Source organism: Microtus ochrogaster, linkage group LG12, assembly GCF_000317375.1.
Source record: "Microtus ochrogaster isolate Prairie Vole_2 linkage group LG12, MicOch1.0, whole genome shotgun sequence".
Taxonomy (NCBI): domain Eukaryota; kingdom Metazoa; phylum Chordata; class Mammalia; order Rodentia; family Cricetidae; genus Microtus; species Microtus ochrogaster.
In genome coordinates, this window is record NC_022036.1 from 3,700,482 (window position 1) to 3,719,535 (window position 19,054).

At 36.7% G+C, this 19,054-nt stretch overlaps 1 protein-coding gene across 1 annotated transcript in view; it reads left to right on the forward strand.

Annotated features, from left to right (window-relative positions):
- Positions 1-19,054, forward strand: part of Tpk1 (thiamin pyrophosphokinase 1) — a 355,540-nt gene that overhangs the window by 107,613 nt on the left and 228,873 nt on the right. Inside the window, exon 4 of the mRNA XM_013352468.2 lies at positions 2,649-2,718. Within this exon, the coding sequence (XP_013207922.1) occupies positions 2,649-2,718 (70 nt within the window). The remainder of the gene's footprint in view (positions 1-2,648; positions 2,719-19,054) is intronic.

Consider the following 19,054-nt stretch of genomic DNA (forward strand, 5'->3'; position numbering starts at 1 on the left):
GAGGGGTACACCCACATTCTGAGACAATGGGGATGTTCTTTCGGGAATTCACCAAGGCCAGCTGGCCTGAGTCTGAAAAAGCATGGGATAAAAAATGTAAACTTTTGTATTTTAAAAAATTCTTATGAAAAAAACAGAGAAAACTGTTTCCTGAAAGCCGACGGTATTCATGTATTGTAGGATGTAATTATTAAATTACTAGTTGTTTGATGATGCTACTGCATAAAGAGGCTCAAGCTATAACTGAGTGTATTTTTACCCACTTGACTTGTATTTTATTTTTTTTTGTAACAGGGAACATGGGGCTGTTGTACCTATATATGGGGTTGGTAAGATATGTTAACACATGAAAATTTTGAATTAAATATTCTAATTTTTAAAAAATATTATGTTAAATTTGCACACAAAAGATGATAGGATGGTTTTAAAATAAAGAAGTAAGTCAATAGGGTAGTCTGTTTCTTCTGAAGCCATTGCTATCCCAGACATTTTCTCATGCCGATTTCTTAGTGTGGAAGACATTGGAGTGTTAGACATGAAAGCAATTGAATGCTATAAGCAGAACTTAGGCTGTTCTGTTCTGAAGACAGTGTTGTTGAGAGTAAACAGAGAGTGCAAACCTGCAGACAGGCATCTATAAGCAACTGGGCTACTCACGATTCATGTAGTATTTTGGCAGATAATCTGGTCACATTCTGCCCCTTGCCTGGGACAAATTTCTTAGGTGGGGGAATTGTCAAGGCAGCATTCACTTAGGTCTATGGCATCATTATTACTGCTTACTCATTTATAGATCCACAATGAAAAAGTAACTAATATACTTAGTGGTTTCGTTTTTAGTAGTTGTATAGGGACAGATGACAAGACTTTGGTATATTAAAGAAATTGCCATAATATCCTGTTAAATCACTAATAGCTTGCATCCATTCCTATGCTATGGGGTTAAAAAATTAGTTTGATCTGATCCCCTAGGGCAAAGATTTTCTAAAATAAGTAAATGAAGCCAAGTTCCTCTAAATCAACATGATCAAAACTCACACGAAGGATTCCAGGCAGCATACACAGCTCTGCACCAGCCCTTTACATATAGATTATCTCTTTCAGTTTATTGTTTTTATCGGATTCCTGAGTGTGAGAACAAGTGAGTTTCTTTTTCTTGTGTCTTCTCTAGGGCTCCCTTTCTTCAGTTTGTTTTGTCCAATTCCATAGTGTTAGTTTTTTTATTTATTTTTTATTTTATATTTTAAAAAAAGATTTATAAATTAGCAACTAATATCATAAAAGTCCTTTATTGAAAATAGATTAATAATATGAAATAGTAATATTAAAACTAACATCATTGGCACAAATTAATAATAATATATTATATTATTAGTATTTGACATAATTGAAAAGATAATTTATAAATTGTAAAACAGAGTTGAAGTAATTCATTATGTATAGAAGGAAAACAAGAATGCAACATTTAGAGAAAGGTTGAAGACAGGTAAAAAAGTCCACAAATATATTTTACTGGAAGATGGGAAATTGAAAGTGATCCATCCAGAACCTGAAAGGGATCCATCTTCAGCTTTGGGAAGTAGAGTTACTCTAGGCACAGTTTTGAAGTTGAAAATATTGGCGATAAAAGGAAGATCTTAACTGTTTCCAGAGAAAAGATAAACAAGGCACAGAACACTGAGACAGGCTCCTACCTGAAAACACCACCTTAGTGAGAAGGCCTCTTGATCATTTCCTGGCTGCCCAGACTCCTGAAATAACCACACAGAAACTGTATTAATTAAATCATTGCTTGGCCCATTAACTCTAGCTTCTTATTGGCTAGCTCTTACATATTAATTTAACCCATCTCCATTAATCTGTGTATCACCATGTGGCTGTGACTTACCAGGTAATGTTCTGGTGTCTATCTCTGGTTGGGCTACATGGCTTCTGTCTGACTCTGCCTTTTTTTCTCCCAGCATTCAGTTTAGTTTTCCCCACCTAGTCTGCTTAGTTTTCCCTGCCTAGCTCTGCTCTACCCTATCACAGGCCCAAAACAGCTATTTTATTAACCAATGGTACTTAGAGCATATAGAGGGGAATCCCACATCACACCACGGTTCCCACAGGACATCCAAAGCCAGTGTGTTAATGTGCTCAGAGCAACTGGCTATAAGAAACTGTATCCTACTTCTTCCTGTGAGCATGAACCTATCTTCTCTTAAAGAAGAGGACAAGCACATTGGAGAATAGCCTAGTACCAGTACCACACACTCTCCCTCTCTTTTCAGAGGGACTGAGTAAGATGCCCAGGGTGTCTGGGTGGTTTTATTTTGTTTTCTTTTGGAGTGGGTGTTTTGGTTTAGTTTCGCTTTTGGTTTTTTGAGACAGGCTTTCTCTGTGTAACAGCCCTAGCTGTCCTGGAACTAAGTCTTGTAGACCAAGCTGGCCTTGAACTCACAGAGATATGCCTGCCTCTGCCTTCTGAGTGCTCAGATTAAAGGGGTATGCCAACACCTGGCTGTAGAGTCACTATAATAATGACAGAAGTGCCATAAGGTGAATCTCAGGATCCACGGGTCTTCTGAGCATTTGTGTTTCAGTATGTTCACAACACTGTGCTTTGCCATTTGTACTGAAATGATTTATATTCTTTTTGTTTGAAGCTCTCTTCAGAGCCTGTGCTGATGGAGGTGCCAACCGCTTATATGACCTCACCGAAGGAGAGAGAGAAAGGTATGTGCCAAGTCAGTGTCTGCACGCCCCTCTGTATTACTGCTCTTTAGTTTTACTCTTTTATGGCGACTGTTTATTTTCCTTCATATTCATCATAGGAAATTGCCTCTAAGAGAAGGGTTGAGCTACATAACCACAATATATTATTTCTTTTGTTGAATGAGATTTCTGAGAATTAGGATCATCTCTATTCTTCTATTTAAAATCCTATTCTATTACTTTAAAGCCTCATTAAGTCACATTACCAAATATTGAAATTTGTGAGAACTTTTCAGAGTGGCTAAAATAAAACCTCAAATGACTATTTATGTTGGTATTAAAACACTTTAAATGAATAAAAACAAGTCTTCTGGAAAAGAAATATATAGTCTGCTGTAGAAGATGTGAAGTTTTATACTAGTGTGGAATAATTCTCAGTAGGACTTACTCCTTCTTAATTACTTCTGAGTTACATACATTTACTTTTGGAGAGAGCTTATTTAATGATTTGGTTTTGCATTGTCTTGTTTTCCTGATTCTTGTCTGATGAGATATTATTTGATGAGAGAATATGTTTAATGGAAGCAGATTTTCAAATTAGTTCAATTTTGAACATGTTTGTGTCCCAGATAGTTTAGAAACACAAGATTTCGTGGTGTAGATATGAGGATACTATTTGTGTGAGCAACTCAGGCATTCTCATATGTGTTAGGAGCTGTACTGAAATGGTTGGCATTTGAGAAATCACCTACTCACTTACAAAACCAAAATGAAAATATTATAGCATAACAGGCCCTGTGTGGGCATGAACAAATGTGCTTTGAAATCATGTATTTCTCTTTGTGACATCAGAATGTTTAACTTCCATTTTCTGATACCAGAGCTGCTTTTGAGAGCATCTGGTTGCTTTCTTTGGAGAAGTTGTGTTTTCTTTGAGATCGGATACTATTTGTTAATGTGTGTGGACTAGATGCAATTACAAAAGAGAAGGCAAATAATGGTGACAACCTGGAATAGTTAAATTCTATTTACTCATTACTGCACAACTTTGTAACTTCCTCTGACAGTATACTCTAATACCTGACATGGACAATGTATGAAAAACATTCCAAGTAGATTTAAAAAGTGCCTTGACACATAGTTTGGAATAGGGAGTCATGTCACAAGGTTCAGGTTATAAACTGGGTAGATTTTATCTCATGCCTGTAGCCTGGTTGCTATCAAGAGGTCAGCAGTTACACACTATTTCTCTATTGGTAGGCACAGCTCAGGAACATATTAAAAGCAAGACTTTGGAAGTTATTAACCTATCACTTTCCACCTATCTTTTAGTCATGACACCCATCTAGAATGCTTATGAAAAATTACAGATGTCTATATTAATTATTTTATTTGATTTAGACAGGCACTGATAGCAAAGGCAATAGAACACTTATATTTAAAAGTAGATTAATAGATTTTTTAAAACAAATACTATTTTTTTCAATTTAAATATTTTTATTAGACATTCCACATTTTCCACCTGTTTTTTTTGCAATCTTTCTTTCTAACTTTATTTTATTTTTTTTTAAATTTATTTATTTATTGAGGACCACCTCCACCCCCCCGACCCCCCGATCAAGTCCCTCTCCCCCATCAGCCCGAAGAGCCATCAGGGCTCCCTGACCTGTGGGAAGTCCAAGGACCGCCCACCTCCATCCAGGTTCAGTAAGTTGAGCATCCATACTGCCCAGGCCCCCCCAAAGCCAGCACGTGCTAGACATTGCATTTTCCACTTAGGATACAGTGCTTATAAAGTGCAATGCTTACTTCACTGTCTGTGCACACGTTCCATGTTCAAGTATTAAGAACCGACAAATACTATTATTTTACCTAATTTTAAATTAATCAAATCAAGTATTCTTCATCATATTTATAAATAATCTTTTCTTTTGTTTTGCTGTTTTCATCAGTCATTGGAGGAAGGCTCCCAGATGACAAGTGGGGTAGTTACCAATCTTATTGCAAACATGGCCAGTATAAACTATGTGTCCATTATTTCTAGGAGTCTTAGATACAGCCACCTTTGTAGATTTGCAGGAGTTTCCCTTACACCAAGTTTCTACTTTACTCCAGAATATAGCACCATCAAGGTGTCTCTTTGAATACTCTCCCCCTGTGTCCACCTCTACAACCCTATCTATCATATCCCCATTTGCACTGACCCCCCGATTCTACCCACAAGATCTCTTTTACTTCCCTTTCCCAGGGAAACACGTGCATCCCCATCCTTGTTACCTGGCCTCTCTGCGGCTGTGGATTGTAGCATGGTCATCCTTTACTTTACAGCTGCTGTCCATTTATAAGTGGGTACATATCATATTTGTCTGAGTCTGGGTTACCTCATTAAGGATGCTTTTTTCCTAATTATATCCATTTGCCTGCAAATTTTATGATGTCATTGTTTTTTATAGCTGAGTAATACTCCAGTTCATAAATGTACCACATTGTCTTTATTTATTCTTCGGTTGAGGGGCATCTAGATTATTTCCAGGTTCTGGCTATTAGAAATATTGCTGCTATGAACATAGTTGTACAAGTGTCCTTGTGGAATGATTGAGTATCCTTTGGGTATATGCCCAAGAGGTATTGTTGGGTCTTGAGATAGATTGATTCCCAATTTTCTGAGAAATCCCCTTCTTGCTTTCCAAAGTGACCATACAAGTTTGCACTCCCACCAGCAGTGGGACAGAGTGGAATAAGCTGTCATTAGTGTTTTTTTATCTTAGACAATCTAACTCTAAGATAGAATCTCAGAGTTCTTTTGATTGTCATTTTCTTGATGAGTATGAATGTTGAACAGTATTTTTTAATGTGTCTCAGCTATTTCAGATTCTTTTGTTGAAAATTCTGTTTAGATCTGTGCCCCATTTTTAATTGGATAATTAGTATTTTGATGTCTAGTTTCTTGAGTTCTTTATATTTTGCAGATTAGTACTCTGTCAGATGTGGGGTTGGTGAAGATCTTTTTCCATTCTGTAAACTGCCATTTGATCTTGTTGACAGTATTCTTTGCCTTGCAGAAGGTTCTCAGTTTCAGGAGGTCCCATGTATTAGTTGTTAATCTCAGTGTCTGTGCTACTGGTATTCTATTCTAAGGTTGTCTCCTGTGCCAATGTGTTCAATGCTCTTTCTCACTTAGGATTCATATAGTAAAAATGGCAGTCTTATCAAAAGCAATCTACAAATTCAGTACAAAATTCCAACACAATTCTTTATAGACCTTAAAAGAAAAATACTAAATTTTATATGGAAAAACAAAAAACCCAGGATAACTAAAACAATCCTGTATAATAAAGGAACTTGCAGAGGTATCACCTTCCCTTATTTCAAGCTCTAATATAGAGCTATAATAATAAAGGCAGTATAGTATGGCATAAAAGCAGACAGGTGGATCAATGAAATCCAACTGAAGACCCTCACATAAATCCACACTCCTGTGGATACCTGATTTTTGACAAAGAAGCCAGAATTATACAATGGAAAAAAAGAAAGCAACTACAACAAATGATGCTGGCATAACTGGATGATGGCATGTAGAATTGTGCAAATAGATCCATATCTATCACCTGCACAAAACTAAATTCCAAGTGGATCAAAGATCTCACCATAAATCCTATTATACTGAACCTGATTATAGATAATGAATTTTTAAATAAATTAATATTTGAGTAGTTAAACATTCTATAAGATTTAGAATGGTTTTGATTTTTATTTCAGACAAATCTCAAACTTATAACCTAGTAATACACTTGTGTCAAAGAAAATAATCTTTTAAACAAAAATGGACTATAAGATGTGTATTCTAACTTTGCTGTGAAAATAATTTTGACTTCATGGAATGAGCTTTTTTCTCTCCTATGTTATGAAGGTTAGTCTGAGAGCATTTGGTCTTAGCTCTTATTTAAAGGTATTATATCTTTTGCAGTGAGTCCCATTTGGTCTCCAAGTTCTTTTCCTAGTAGACTTTTTAATACTACTTCATTCTTCTTATCTGTTGTATGCTTTAGATGTTTATACTGTGTTGATTTGATTTTGGCAGGCCATATATATCTAGGAATTTATCAGTGTATTCTATATATATATATAAGATTTTAAAATACCAACTAATGATACAATCTTTTTCACTGGATTCTGTCAACTGACTTCCTTTTGCCGTTCATTTGATTAACTTGGGCTACCTCCCTATTACTTTGGCTGGTTGGTAAATGTTGTTCTCTTTTTTCAAATAACCAACTTTTTGATGGATTATTACTTAAATATTATTTAAGTAATTATTACTTAAAATAACTTACTGTTATTTTAATTAATTTTAAAAATGAATTTCTACCCTAATCTTTAGTAATGAATGCTTTTTAGTTTGGAAGATTCTTGTTTTTCTTTAACACTGAAAGGAACCTATAGACTCAATGAAATCCTTATCAAAATATGAATAGCATATAATACAAAGCTAGTAAAATCATTTCTACTCTTATATAGAAATATAGAGTGTAGTAAGGAGACTACTTCTTTGTTTCCCAGCCGCCCAGCAGCTCAGACCTGAAATAATCACACAGAAACTATATTATTTAAATCACTGCTTGGCCCATTAGCTCTAGCTTCTTATTGGCTAACTCTTAAATCTTAATTTAACCCATATCTAGTAATCTAGTAATCATGAGGCTGTGACTTACTGGGTAAAATTCCGGCATCTGTGTCTGGAGGTGCTACATGACTTCTCTCTGACTTCACTTCCCTTCTCCCAGCATTCAGTTTAGTTTTCCTGCCTACCTAAGTTTTGTCCTATTAACAGGCCAAGGCAGTCTCATTATTCACCATGGTATTCACAGCATACAGAGGGGAATCCCACATCAGTAGAGGCAATAAATAGCTAATGTTACCCAGGGCAGAAAAGGCAATCACAGAGATAGCAAGATAACCAATCTCAAATTGTACTACAGAGCCACAGTAATGAAAGCAACTTAGTGCTGTCCTGAATACAAAATTATAGACCAGTGTAATAAAATAGAAGACACTGATACAAATTAACAATAGTCACCTAACTTCTTGAAAAATTGTTAAAACATAATATTAATATTTATTTATTTATTTACTTATTTAGTGTATATGTGTGCACTTGTGTGTGTCACAGTATGAGTGTGGAGGTCAGAGGACAATTTGTGTGAGTCAGTTATCTCTTATCTCTATGTTGGTTCTAGGAATTGAAATCAAGTCTTTGGATTTGGTGATATATATATACAATAAGAAAATAGTTGATGAGATAAGCAGGGGTTCTCAAGTCAGGACCCCTTGAAAAACCTCTATCTCGAAAAATATTTACATTATGATTCTAATAGCAAAATCACAGTTATGAAATAGCAAATATAATCATTTTATGGTTGGGGTCACCGTAGACTAAGGATCTGTATTGAACGGTTGTAGCATTAGGAAGGGTGGGAACCACTGGGCTAGAGAGACTACTCTAGAACATTTACTCTTCTTGGAGAGGACTCAAATTTACTTCCCAGCACGTGTATGTATCAAGTAGCTCACAGCACTCTAGTTTCAAGCAATCCAGTGCTCTCTTGTCGCTTCTGTGGGTACCAGGCACAGATAGAGTACACATATTGCCATAAGCAACCACACATATACATTAAAGTAATAGAAGAAATTAGAAGTTGTGATGAACTGGAGGGAGAAAGGGAACCAGATAGAGAAGGGAATGGGTAGGAAGATGATGAATTGGTGGCAGGGGAAGGAATGAGACAAAGTACAAGGACTTGTTCGTTTGAAGATGCTGTGATTCAACTCATTGTTTGTATGCTAGACTTCCATACTGAAAAATAGGTGTATTATGTTGTAAAATTATGTGATGAGAAAATATTCAGTATAATAAATTAAGAGATATGATGAGATCATTGTAGTTCAGTGGAGTGTATATATGGGTACATATTTGTGTTTGCCCTTGTGTGGCTAGGGGTTGAGGGAGACTTTCCTTTGTCTCATGGGCAAAAGCCAAACTCCTTATCTTGAGTTAAGTTTTTCTTTTCAGATATTTCTAATATATTTTTTGATTTGTAGACAAACATGACATCTTACGCATGTCATGCACTTTTCCTCTTTGATAGTGCATGGACCTGTCTCATGGCTTACTTTGTACACATTGGAGCTATGAAGATTCTTTGGTGGACTGGGTATTGGGTAATATTATTGGAGGGAACCAGCATTTCTTGTAGCAGTGCTGTTTGCATGCCCTGTTCTAATGATGCTATGTGTGCGTCTGAGCACCCCTCTCCTTCCAGCCTGCTGCGACTTGTCTCATTCTCTGTGATGCTGCCTACAAATCACAGTACCCCGTTCCTATTCTGCCGTGATTTAGAGTTGTAAGGACTCCTGCCCTTTACTAGATTATAAATTTCTAGTGATCTATTGCTTCTTTCCTTTGCATAATGCTTTTTAATTATTTACTCTCTCATTTTGTCTTGTGACAATGTGCCTTCTACCCTTCAGTAGGTGGTGAACTGCTTGAGGTTGGTAATCACAGTTAATCATCTTTGCATGCCTCTAATAGCTAGTGTACTAATGAGTATCTGAAAATTTATCGAATTAATGATTTTCATTGGTACCTCAACAGAGATGTCACTAAGGCTAAGCTATTTCTCAGTAAGGAACTTCTCACATATATTATCAGATATTTTAAGTATTTTAATGCTGAAGAAATGTTTCATAGTCATATACATTTTAATTTTGTTATTGTCTATAAACTATATAATATAACTGCTTTATATCTAAAAATAACATTTATTTTTGTTTAAATTACTTAGTTTATGTCTCACTTCTAACATTTGCTACATTATTCTGCATTCTAATTTCTATCAAATGTATCTTGTTCTGAACAAGGTACTCACATTTAAATTCATTAATAGTTTGGGAACAACATACACTAAGAACATCAGTGCTGTGTGTAGAAGATGTGTGTGTCTGTGTGTTTGTGTGTGATGACTTTGTGGGAGTTAGAGATTTTTAGACTCTTGCAGAAGAGTCTAAGGAACAGCTGAGTTAATGGTATACTTCTAAGGGTATTTGAAGTGGTAAGGATCATTTTCATCTTTGTTTCTCAGAGTTAATGATACATACAGAAACATGAATAGGAAGGCTTTCTGGTTAATTTTATGTAAACATTATTTTAGGTAGCTGATACACGTAGGAATGAATACTGTAATTTAAAAGACAAGCATTTCAAAGATGCCCCTGTGTTCATACAAAAGGCTTGCTTTTGGACATTGTTGTCAATGGTAGGAATAAGAGTTACATAAAAACACATTTTGTCTTGTTTTCACTCACTCCCTTAATTTTGTTACCATTACGATTTCAGAAGCAGAGAATATAACTCAGTAGTGAGGTTATTTTCTAGAATGCATAAGGCCCGGCACTGAAACAAAGGTTTTTCTATCCTTGCAACTTTATCAGCAGATTGGCCACACATTCCACAGAATGACTGTGGTAGCTCCACTTGTCCCTCTAAAAAGCTCCCAGATAAACCAGGATCAAAATACAATTGTAATAACTTGGATCTAGGATACAGTTTAATCAGTATAGAGGACACATGGCAACCTGAGTTAGATCACTAGAAACCACATTCCACAAGTTATCCTTTACCCCTCACATTCACACCATGGCATGCTCCCCAATACTCCAAAGACATAAATGAACAAATGCCAAATAAATAAATAAATAGGAAAACATGAAGACACTGGACAGACCTCTGACCTCCACATGTATGTACTTGTATGGGCATACACATACATGTGCACATGGACACAAACATATGCAGAGCACACCCACAAAAAGTAACCAATATGTAAGTAAACAAGTACCCATGGTGGCCGCTTCCTAAAACAGCTTCTAAAGTATCTACCAACATAACTGTCTCAATTTCTTAAGCTGTGGGTTTCAGGAACACATCACTGTCTGTGGATTTAGAGAAATTTTGATGGGCTATATTACATTTACTAATTATAAAATAGTGTATAAACCAAGAAGATCCACAATGTCCCTTCAGTGGTACAGTATTACGAGCCACAGGAATAATAGCTTGGGGAACACATGATCAAAGTTCAAGAGACAACCACACTTGTGTTGTGGGATATTTGTACAATGTGTGAAAATTGCTTTGATTGGTGTAATAAAAAGCTGAATGACCAAAAGCTAGGCAGGAGGTATAGGGGGATTTCTAGGCAGAGAGAGGATTCTAGGAAGAAGAAGGTGGAATTACCAGCCAGACTCAGAGGAAGCAGCATGGGCAGTACAGAGGGATGAGAAAACGGGCCTCATGAAAGATTGTAGTTTAAAATAAATGGGTTAATTTAAGATATAAGGCTAGTGGGACATGCCTAAGCCAAGGCCAAACTTTCATAATTAATAATAAGTCTTCGTGTTGTTATTTGTGAGCTAGTAGCCCAAAGGAAAATCCAACTACATCCTTGCATCAAGGATTATTATGCACATCCTTGCACTACATATAGAATGATCATAAAACACTTTTCAGATCATGGCTGGAGTGAAGGATGTAGTGGTTGACCCTTAATTTCTTTGTATTTTTATTTAGCCTTTGTTGGGTATAATTTTATATGATAAAGTTGGTTGTAAACTTGCACTTCAGTTGTCTTTGAAGTGCTGTACAGTTCTGTACCCACCACCGTAATCAAGAGTAACACGTTTATTATCCTTTATTTATATTTATACATATATAATATTTTATTATATATTATGTATGCATTTTATCCTTCTGTAATTGGCCCCTAGCCTTCTCACCCTTCTAGAATGTCATATAACAAACTCTTATGCCTTATGGTTCTTTGGGTCAGACTTCTTTTTCTTCTACCAAATATTTGTGAGTTTCCGCCATATTAATGTGTATCAGTAGCTTGCTGTTTTGGCTGTAATATATAGATACATCTGTACATTCAGCACAATTAACAAATCTGTGTTGATTTATTTTTTTCAACTTTGCACAAGCTAGGTTCATCTGGGAAGAGGGAACTTTAATTGAGAAAATATACGTCAATAAGACTGTCCTGTAGGCAGTTCTGTTGTTGTATTTCCTTGATTTAAGAATATGCCATTTTGGTTTGTGTTACCCCTGTATATAAGACAGCAGGCTGAGCAAGCCAGTAAACAGTACTCTACGGTCTCTGCATCAGTTCTTGCCTCCAGGCTCTTGGTCTTGAGTTTCTGCCTAGTCTTCCCTCTTTTCTAGAAGCAATCCAGCCTGGTAAGCCAAATCAACTCTTTCCTCTCTGAGCTGCTCTTGGTGATGGTGTTCACCACAGCAACAAAAATCAAACAATAAAACACTCTATTTCCGAATTTGCCTTTTAGTTGGTGCCTGCCCCTGCTTTTTCGAGGTTTTCCTTTGGAAATTCATTAGTTATTTTAATTAGAACTGATGAAATTCCTTGAAATTGTCAACACTGAGGGTTATATAACCGATTGAAATGACTCATATAAAGTCTGTGCATGTGCTGTTTCAGTAAAAATTTTGCAAATGCTAGATCACTCTTGTTAGATGTTTTTAATAAGACACTACATACACATTTTATGGAATAAATTCATGTCAAGTATCCGAGTATGAATTGTGATGTCAATGAACTTTACTATATGAAATAGTTCCTTTCATCTCCCTGTAACAACTTTCCTCAGTGATGAGATTTATTTTGACTATTTTCAAGTACTTTAGACACAATCAGAAAATAAAGTTTTCATTATGCTTTAGCATACATGGGAAGGAGACCTGCACAGGCCTTACCTTGGGAAAAGCAAGTGTTTGGTTCCACTTAATTCTTTCACAGTATCCTGAGCAGTGATTGGCCCTTTGCTGCTGTAAGTTTCTATTTAAAAAGTATTTATGTAGTCAAATCACTGAGCTCTGTAAGCAAGCCAACACTATTGGATCTTTGAATCAAAATGACGGAAGGGAGAAATGATTAGCACATTTAAAAGAGAATTTACAACAGAAATCTTGGTATTAGAGTGCCTTCCTTACACAACAGACTGTGAAGGCATATTTATCTTGAATTATTGATTAGATTAGTTTGGTAATAATTTTAGTCTGTTGGTTATCAAACACTGTAAATCACAGATCTCAAAGTTATCCGTGCATGGCTGTGAATCATTTGGGGGTACTGGGAGAGGGACAGATATGTATACAGAGGGCCATGTTTGTCAGATCACGCCTGAATGCAGAATAAATTCTTAGAGTGAGATCACTTTTAGCAGCTGCAGGAAGTCAGTTTACAACTAAATTTAATCAGAGCCATTGTTCTTTATGGCTATTCTATTTCATAAAGTATGTTCCTGACAGAACCTTTTTCCCTCCTGCTCTGTAGATGGAATCCTCAGAAATAAATTACCTTCTGGTGATTGTTCAAGAAAACTTGGCATCATTTGTCAAAAGTTTGGAGTAACATGTGGCTCTTTTAATGAAAAATGGTGATTGGGAGCAATCACATATTATTCCAAATTAGCTTTTTCTTTTTTTAAGATTTGTTTTTGCTATTTTTAGTTGTATAGGTGGATATGCCATGTAAGTACAGATACCCAAGGAGGACAAAAATATCTGATCCCCTATAGCTGGAAGTACACATGGCTGTGATACACATGACATGGGTACTAGGAATTGGACCTGGGTCCTCTGGAAGACCAACAAATGCTATTGAGTCACAATATAGTATCTAATTGTCTGGCTTTTCATACATGCTTATATAGATTCATTTACATGCATGCTTGCAGTCACTCATTTAGATTCTTACAGTGTAATTTTCTGTTTATTAAAATTGAAGGTTTGTATTGATGGATGGAGATCCAGCAAACTGTCCCTAATTCTAGGGTGGATGTCATTCTGTTTACCAAAACATCATCATAGGAATGAAATTTGAGTTGATGACCAACTTACAGCCAAACCAGCAGTGATGCTCCTTTTGCTAGGAAACAGTAAATTGACAGAATTTAATTTTCTCCAGGGTTCATTATAAATTTTATGGGGAAATATCCAATTGGCACTTAGACAGCTTTGAGATACCACCTCAATCCAGGGTAGCAATCCTGGGGTCTCTTTGAGCTGCTCACCTAATAAACTCCAGTTTTATCTCAGTAGCAAGGAAGGTCAAGAAATTGCTGAAAAATCTTTCTCTGCAGGGATATCTAAAGTCAAACAAAAAAGAGGAGCTGGAGAGATGGCTCAGCAGTTAAACTCTTTCAGAGGATAAAAGTTAAGTTCCTAATATCTACATAACATCTCACAACTGCCTGTAACTCCAATTCTGAAGGGTCCAACACCATCTTCTGTCCTCACAGACACTGCATTCATGAGGTGTACATACATACATGCAAGAACAAACTCCTACCAATAAAATAAAAATAAGTAAGTCTTTTTTCTTAAGTCAAGCAGAAAATTCATTACAATAGAAATAAAATCGTCGTGTGGCTATGTAATATGCTCCCAAATGCCATGAGAGGAGGAACAGCAAAGGTAAGAGAAATAAGTTCCAAGGATCTGTGGCACACCACAGTAGCCAGATTATGGTAATTTACTATAAATCTCAAAAGAACTTGAAAACAGAACTTCAAATAGATGTCAATTCTCCAGTCTTTGCCTACTATATCAGTATATTGAATTATCATATTCTATACTCTGTAAATATTTGCAAATATTATGTGCTGGTTAAGCAAACTGTTCTACACCCTCTTAAGTAGACTTGCATTTGCATTTGTGGATTGAAATTATTAGTGCTTTTGTGAACTACAGGGAGGTAGCATTGAGTCACCTATGAGCACATCACATTTCCTTAGCTTCTGATAGATGTCATGTGGGGTTCTTTACCTCAGGGATGATGTAGGTGCTATCAGGTCCACATTTTAAGAAATAGTCAAATCCTGGTGTCATCTTAATAATAATTGTTCATGAAGTCTGCTATCTTAAAAACACTGTGTTGCTTCTGCAAATCAAGGAATGGGATTTTTTTAACAGAACACTATTTCTAAATCCCATCTCTTCTTTTTTCATACTGTTTTATTGATTCTTAGTGAATTTCTCATCATGCACCCAAATGCCACTCATTTCCAAGTCCTCCCATATCTACCTTCCATCCTTGTAACTCTCCACATTAACAAAAGCTAAACCAAAATAAAAACATCTCACATTCATCATCATGGAAGCTGCAGTGTGCCATGGTATGTCACACTGTATATCTTTTTGTCCAAACATTAGTGCAGATGTTCATTGCAATGGGTCTATATGGAGGCCTCTGGCTTCTACTACCCCATCAATACTGGACTCTCACAGAGACTTCTCTAGGATATCCTGCTATTGCCCTGGAGATCACATAGCTTTGGTTCTGCAGGATTGATCCCTTCACATACTCCAGAAGCTCATAGGTGAGAAAGATTTTGGAGTTGACTAGCTCAAATCCCTGGATCTGGGCCTTAGTAGTAGCTGAATTGGTCAACCCACCAAACCAGCTCTCCCATGTCCATGCCACAGAGACCAGCTCTCCCAAGCCCATATCACCATTGGAACCACCATATAGCCAGGGAGGGGCGGGGTCAACTGAGCATGGCACTCAGTCATCAACATGTCCTCAGAAGGCAGCCCAAACCGTAGACATCCTCATGCCCTTTGTTGGTAACATGGGTTGCTGACATCAACACAGATTCCTGCTGCAGTGGAGCCATAGACCCAGACATGGCCCTCAGTGGCAGCACAGACCTCGGTATCACATACCCTTATATGACAGCATCTGCCTCTCAGATCAGGCTGCTCCTCACTCTGTCTCCAGTTGCAGCTCTCTTTATAGTACACAAACCACTCTGTCTTCTTTCTCTTCCATCTCTCAACCACATACTTGCTCCTTGTAGTAGTTCCCAGCCCAGCTTGCCAGCAACAGGCCTTCAGCCTCAGCCCCATCTCTTCTTTTTGTTCAACTGTCCTATAGTATAAACTTTTCTTTCAGAACTCAGCTCCAGTGTGTCTCTTGAGAAGCCTTTTCTGATAACTACCTATATCAATAGATCTAAATTAGGAAAAACAAAACTTCCCGAATTATCCTTCACCAGGATACCTCATAAGGTTGGACATCCTTTGCCATGATGCCTCATAAGATTGAAATTGCCCATGCTGCTTTACTTCACTGGACAGTTTCCCTGTTTAATTTATCTTTGAAAATAATCTTAGCAGCCAGCAACAGATGATAGAAATAGAGATTAGCTATCTGATGCCAAAGGGTCAGCCCTAAACACATACATACAAGGAACATTATATAGACTGAGCTGGTTGCATATGCATATATGTGTGTAACAATTAATGAAAAGACTATGAATTTGAAAGAGAGCAAGGCAAGCTATATAAGGGGTTTGGAAGGAGGAAAAGTAAAATGAAATGATATATTATAACCTCAAACAATAAAATAAATATTTTTAAAAGATTTAGGAAATGAAATAATATAACCCCAAAATTAAAAGAAATACTAAAACAATATATTCTTAGCATAAATTTGAGCAGTAAGGTTGAGGGAAACAGATTGTCTCTGGAGAAAATATAGCTTACACTTGAGTACATGGGTGTACATTTTAATGAAATTCCCATGTGTCTTAGCAGTGACTATTTTCAACATTTTGATGTCTCAACTCATAACCTAAAAAGATGCTAAGAATTATTGATGTCTTTTTTCCTCTTTCTGATAAGTGCAATGACAGGGATCCAAAAGTACCTTGAATAGTGGTGTTATCTGATAAGATGAAGCTATGGGCCATAATGTTACACAAGGAAATTTAGACTCTACTGTGACTGAATAGGGTTTTGTGTGAGATTTATAGCAAACTGAGGGTTTCTGGCTGAAAAAAGAGCAAGGTCAAGCATGATGCATTGCTATTTAAATTTCTTGTCTGAAATATCTCTCTATAAAAGGAATCTTGTCAACCTCCAAAGTAAATTTCATTAATTGTGCCTAAATTCTTAACTCTCAACCAGAGAGGGGCTCCAGGAGAGGCTAGTTTTTAATTCCAGTGTCCGCATAAATTTCTCTTTATGGGGAGATTGGAGAATGGATATAGAAAACACATGGGTTTAGAGTAAGCTAGATGGCAGGCACACAGCTGTGCTTGCATTATAAAAACAGGAAATTTGGCCTTGCACTGATGGAAGCTGGCACTGAGAACTGTGCTTGAATTCCCATCTACCTGTCCCTTCTTATGGTCAGTGGAGCTAAGGTTCTAAGGGTATATCTGCCTGTGTCCTTGTTTCTAGTATTGCAGGGTATTTGGGGAGTTTTGTTTTGTTTTAGGCAGAACTGTGTAACTTCCTTTTATACCTAGGGCATGTAAGTTTCTAAGAACATCAAGAAGGACAGGCAAATCAAACATACAGACCCACAAATTGTACGGTATATGGAGAGTGAGAGACTTTATAACACTCAATCCTAAATGGTATGTCTTCATTAAACCCCTCTTCTCAGGGTTCTGGGAACTATGGAGCAAAGTAGGTAGAAAGAATTTAAGAACCGAAGTGGATGGATGATACCAAGGTACCAGTGTCTTCCAGACACAATAAGATATTTGCACATATGAATTCACAGACACTGACAACATTCACAGGACCTCCACAGGTTCAAGTCAGATTGAGTTCCAGTGCTAAATGGAGAAGTGAGCATGAGCTTCCATCCCTAACCAAAAAGCCGTCTCCAATTGACTACCATTTACAAAGGAAAAATTAGTTTTCTCAATGAAATCTTAGTGGGTATATAAATCTTGACACAAAAACTCTCATCTTAAAGGGAGTGAAAGATAGTTTATGGTGGAGCCATTGTGAGTGACCACAGCCCAGGAATGCAGATTATGTTACCGAAAAATTCTATGTTCCTATGAGGAAGCAGATTCAAAGAGTTTTTTTTTATAGATTTACAGAACAGAAAACGTCATGAATCAAAGCAAATTTAAATTGCATTGGTGGGTACATCAGAGAGTGTGTACATTGAGATGGGGGAAGCTTTCCTATAGGTTTAAGATGTTATTTTATGGCATTCTTAGCTTTTGGATTGGTAAAAGTGATTTGCCTGCTAAGTCAATAGATTCTAAAAGGTTTTTATCTATTGTCACAAGATGTTGGTTAGTTCAGACTCAGAGAAGGGCAAGGAATGGTGTTCCAGAGAGCCAGAACTTAGCCCAAGATAAGGCAATTAGCCTCTGAACCTGCAACATTCCATTCTCTCTGTGGTACTGAAAATCTCATCAGCCACTGAACCTCAGCAGACACAGCTTCCTTTTAACAGTTTTCATTCACAACCAGGCAGTTTTGGTGCACGCCTTTAATCCCAGCACTCGGGAGGCAAAGGTAGGCGGATCTCTGTGAGTTCAACGCAGCCTGCTCTACAAGAGCTCCAAAGCTACAGAGAAAAACCCTGTCTCAAAAAACCAAAAGAATTTTCATTCACGTGAACTACACTGAAGGGTAGGCCCCATGCCCAGCAGTAGATAGCCAATATAAAATGAAATCAATGATGGTGTTGTGTATATATGTGTGTGTGTATGTGTGTGTCTTCTCCAGGTTCTCAATATTAAAACTTAAGACAGATTATGGCCTTTATTATTCTTCTTTCCTCCTCCACATTCACTTCTCCAACTTAAGAGGGTCTTACTGTGATATGGAAGAATTCTCTGGTTAGGTTTTTTTTAAACTCATTATATTTTTCTGTATTTTATATCTTGCATTTGAATAATTTTAAATTTTTATTTTATAGTTAGCATACTAGTTTATTAAATACCATATGGCATTTTGAAACAAAGTGTTTTAGTAGATTCTCTTGCCCTTTTTTCCCCAACTCCCTGGTACTCTCCTGATCTAGCTTTTGTAACCTCTCCCAGAATCCTTTTCCTCTTATGTCATGTGTGCACGTATATGTGTGTGTACATGTACATTAGATAGGATATAAATATGAGAGAAGACATGTGTTTCTGTTTCCCTGCTTAATATTATACTTTCTATATCCATCTTTTTTTATTTCTCAAACTACTTTTAAAGTTACCATCCTGTGACATCAATCTTGATTGTAAGCTTAATGGGATTTAGAATCACCATGGAAGTATGTCTCTAGGCTTGTCTGTGAGAAGTTTTATAGATTAGGTTAATTTTAGTAAAAAAAAAATCTGAGTTCAATGTAATTAGTACTGTCCTATGTGCTGGATTCCTGTACTGAATGGAAAAAAAGAAGCGAAGCAAACTACGCAAGGACATTAATTGCGCTCTCTCTCTCTCCCTCTCTCTCTCTCTCTCTCTCTCTCTCTCTCT